The sequence below is a fragment of the Otolemur garnettii genome, unplaced genomic scaffold (assembly GCF_000181295.1).
Source record: "Otolemur garnettii isolate 467f Iridium unplaced genomic scaffold, OtoGar3 scaffold00050, whole genome shotgun sequence".
Lineage (NCBI taxonomy): Eukaryota > Metazoa > Chordata > Mammalia > Primates > Galagidae > Otolemur > Otolemur garnettii.
In genome coordinates this window covers 8,035,450-8,038,570 of record NW_003852445.1, presented here as the reverse complement: position 1 = coordinate 8,038,570, position 3,121 = coordinate 8,035,450, and the positions used below count along the sequence as shown (strand labels likewise).

Genomic DNA, 3,121 nt, shown 5'->3' with positions numbered 1-3,121 from the left:
GTTTACTTAAAAGTGAAGATGCTAAATTTTTGTTTTTTTGAGCCACCTTGCCTGGCTAGATGCTAAATATTTTATTGCATGTCTTTTATTCATGATTCCCAGATCCCGTACCCCAGTTCTTGTTTATCCTGTGGTATGTATGTCTGGATGTCTATTGTAGGTGGCCACAAACAGCCGAGTTTACTTATTTGACATTTTCCTTCTGGGAAGTCGTGCTTTCAACAATGGACTTCAGATGATATTAGAAGACAAGAGAATTTTGAAGGTAAGTGTAAGCTGATTCCTCCCTCATAAGATTATCAGCCAGGTTCTAATTACTCTTGTCTCTTGATTCCTTAGGTTATTCATGATTGTCGTTGGCTTTCTGATTGCCTATCTCATCAATACGGAATTTTGCTGAATAATGTTTTCGACACACAGGTACATGAATTGAGACACTGGATTTAAACAGTATACATAGCTCCTGTAGAAAATAGGCCTTATCTGATGAGTGAAAGTCTTTTTTTTTGGCTGGGGCTGGGCTTGAACCTGCTACCTCCAGCATATGGGGCTAGCGCCCTACCCTTTTGAGCCACAGGTGCTGCCCAAAAGTCTTTTTTTTTTTTTTAGGTGCCCCATTCTTGCCCACTATTCCTGTAAGATATTTTTACAATATGTAAGAACATTGATGTACTGTAAAAGCAAAGTTACTTAAGATTATTTAGGAATATGTTTTCCTCATTCTACTCCAGAATTTATCAAATAAGAAGCAAGATCTATACTTCACAGCTTTCGGAAACTGGAGCAATTTGAGGGTCATTCAGAAGTCTGACATGGGAGATTTAGTGTTAAGACGAATAATCACGTCTCCGCATTTACCATATATAACTGAATTAAGGCAAGTTGGAATCTAGCTCAAGGGTATAGGTTGTCCTGGATATGCTCCCCCCCCCCCAAAAAAAAACCCTACACTGGCCCAAAACAACCTGAAGAGTTGTGATTTGTCTCTCATCTGAGGTACCTTAGAGAAATGAGAAATTGCTAGACTCTAACTAATCTGGGTTTCCTATTTGGCTACGAGACAAAAAACCCCACTAGTTCTCCTTATGTTTTTTTTTTTTTTTGAGACGGAGCCTCAAGCTATCCCCCTGGGTAGAGTGCCATGGCATCACGCTCACAGCAACCTCCAACTCCTGGGCTCAAGCGAGTCTCCTGCCTCAGCCTCCCAAGTAGCTGGGACTACAGGCGCCCACCACAGTGCCTGGCCATTTTTTGGTTGCCGCCATCATTGTTGTTTGGCGGGCCCGGGCTGGGGATTCGAACCTGCCACCTTAGGTGTATGTGGCTGGCGCCTTAGCCACTTGAGCCACAGGCGCCGAGCCTCTCCTTATGTTTTTTAGGTCCTTCTAGCTTTATACCAATGGAAGGGATATTTGTGTACTATGGCATCATAGCTCACAGCAACCTCAAACCCTTGGACTCAAGCTATCTTCTTGCCTCAGCCTCTGAATACCTAGGACTACAAGTGGCTGCTGCAATGCCCAGCTAGTTTTTCTATTTTTAGTAGAGATGGGGTCTCAGTCTTGCTTGGGTTGATGTTGAACTCCTGAGCTTAAGCAATCCACCTGCTTTGGCCTCTGACAATGCTAGGATTATAGGTGTGAGCCACCACACCTGGAGAAAGGGATATCTTGAGTATATGGCCTGGAGACTTTAGAGAGAATTAAGTAAAAAAATTAGCCGGTTATTTTTCAGCAGCAATTCCTAATGTTCAATGTTGTGTTATTATATGTGGTTCTCTTTTGCTCTTTATCTATTCATAATAGCCTTTGTGACCTTTCTTTTGTTTACATGTTTCTTTGTGCCTTCTTTCAGGATCGTTTGCCATACAGAGATTGCTTCTATGCTTACTTTTCCCTTGAGCCGATTAGGCTTCCTGAATAGATCTTACATGTATTGTGTAGGACTTTGGCACATCTTTTCCATGTTTATCTTTTCAGATTTCCATAGTCTAAAAAACAAAGAATCAGAATTTCACTAATTTGTTTTTCTTTAACATAGCATATGAGCATCCCATTACTGCTGTAACAATTCACCACAAGTTTAGTGGCCTAAAACTTACTGTTCTGGAGGTCAGAAGTCTCAAATCACTTCCACTGGGCTAGAGTCAAGAGGTTAGCCGGGTTGGTTTCTTCTGAATGCTTTGAAGAAAAAGATCATTTCCTTGGTTTTTTCTACTAGCCACTCATATTCCTTTGCTTGTGATCTCTTCCTCCATTTTCAAAGTGCATCACTCTAATTTCTGTTTCTATCATCATATCACTTTCTCCTCTGACTATAGTAAAATCTACCTCTGCCTCCCTCTTAAAAGAATACATGTGCTTACATTTAGGGCCTACCTGGATAAGTCAGGATAATCAGCTTATCTCAAGATCCTTAACTTAGTCACAGCTATAGAGTCCCTTTTGCCATATAAGATAACATTCATAGGTCCCAGGGATTTGGGGGCCACTATTTAGCCTACCACACACAAATGAATAATTCTTGGAATTTTTTTTCTCTCTCTCTCCCTTTTTTTTTTTGAGACATTGTCTCACTCTTATCGCCCTGGGTAGAGTGTTATGGTGTCATAGCTCAAACCATTGGCCTCAAGAAATCCTCCTACCTCAGCCTCTGGAATAACTGGGATTACAGGCACCTGCTACATACTTGGCTAGTTGTTGTTGTTTTTTTTTTTTTTAATAGAAACAGGGTCTTGCTTTTGCTCAGGCTGGTTTCCATCTCCTGAGCTCAAGTAATCCACCTGACTCAGCCTCCCAGAGTTCTAGGATTACAGGTGTGAGTCACTGCATCCAGCCATGCAGTTCTTAGTTTTACTAGCTTGCTTTACCAAAATTTTATCAGAATTACTAATGAGTATTAAAAATAATGCTTGAATTTTATTTTCCTTCCCTATTAACCAAAAACACCAAAGAATAATTATTTCTTTTTTTTTTTTTGAGACAGAATCTCACTATTTCACTCTCAGTAGAGTGCTGTGGCATCACAGCTCACAGCAACCTCCTAACTCTTAGGCTTAAGCAATTTTCTTGCCTCAGCCTCCCAAGTAGCTGGGACTATAGACACCTGCCACAATGCCTGG

General features: G+C 40.9%; 1 protein-coding gene across 1 annotated transcript in view; it reads left to right on the top strand.

The window, feature by feature from the left end:
• Positions 1 to 3,121, top strand: part of EXD1 (exonuclease 3'-5' domain containing 1) — a 41,045-nt gene that overhangs the window by 29,696 nt on the left and 8,228 nt on the right. Inside the window, 2 exon segments of the mRNA XM_023514254.1 lie at positions 161 to 265; positions 340 to 420. Coding sequence (XP_023370022.1) covers positions 161 to 265; positions 340 to 420 — 186 coding nt within the window.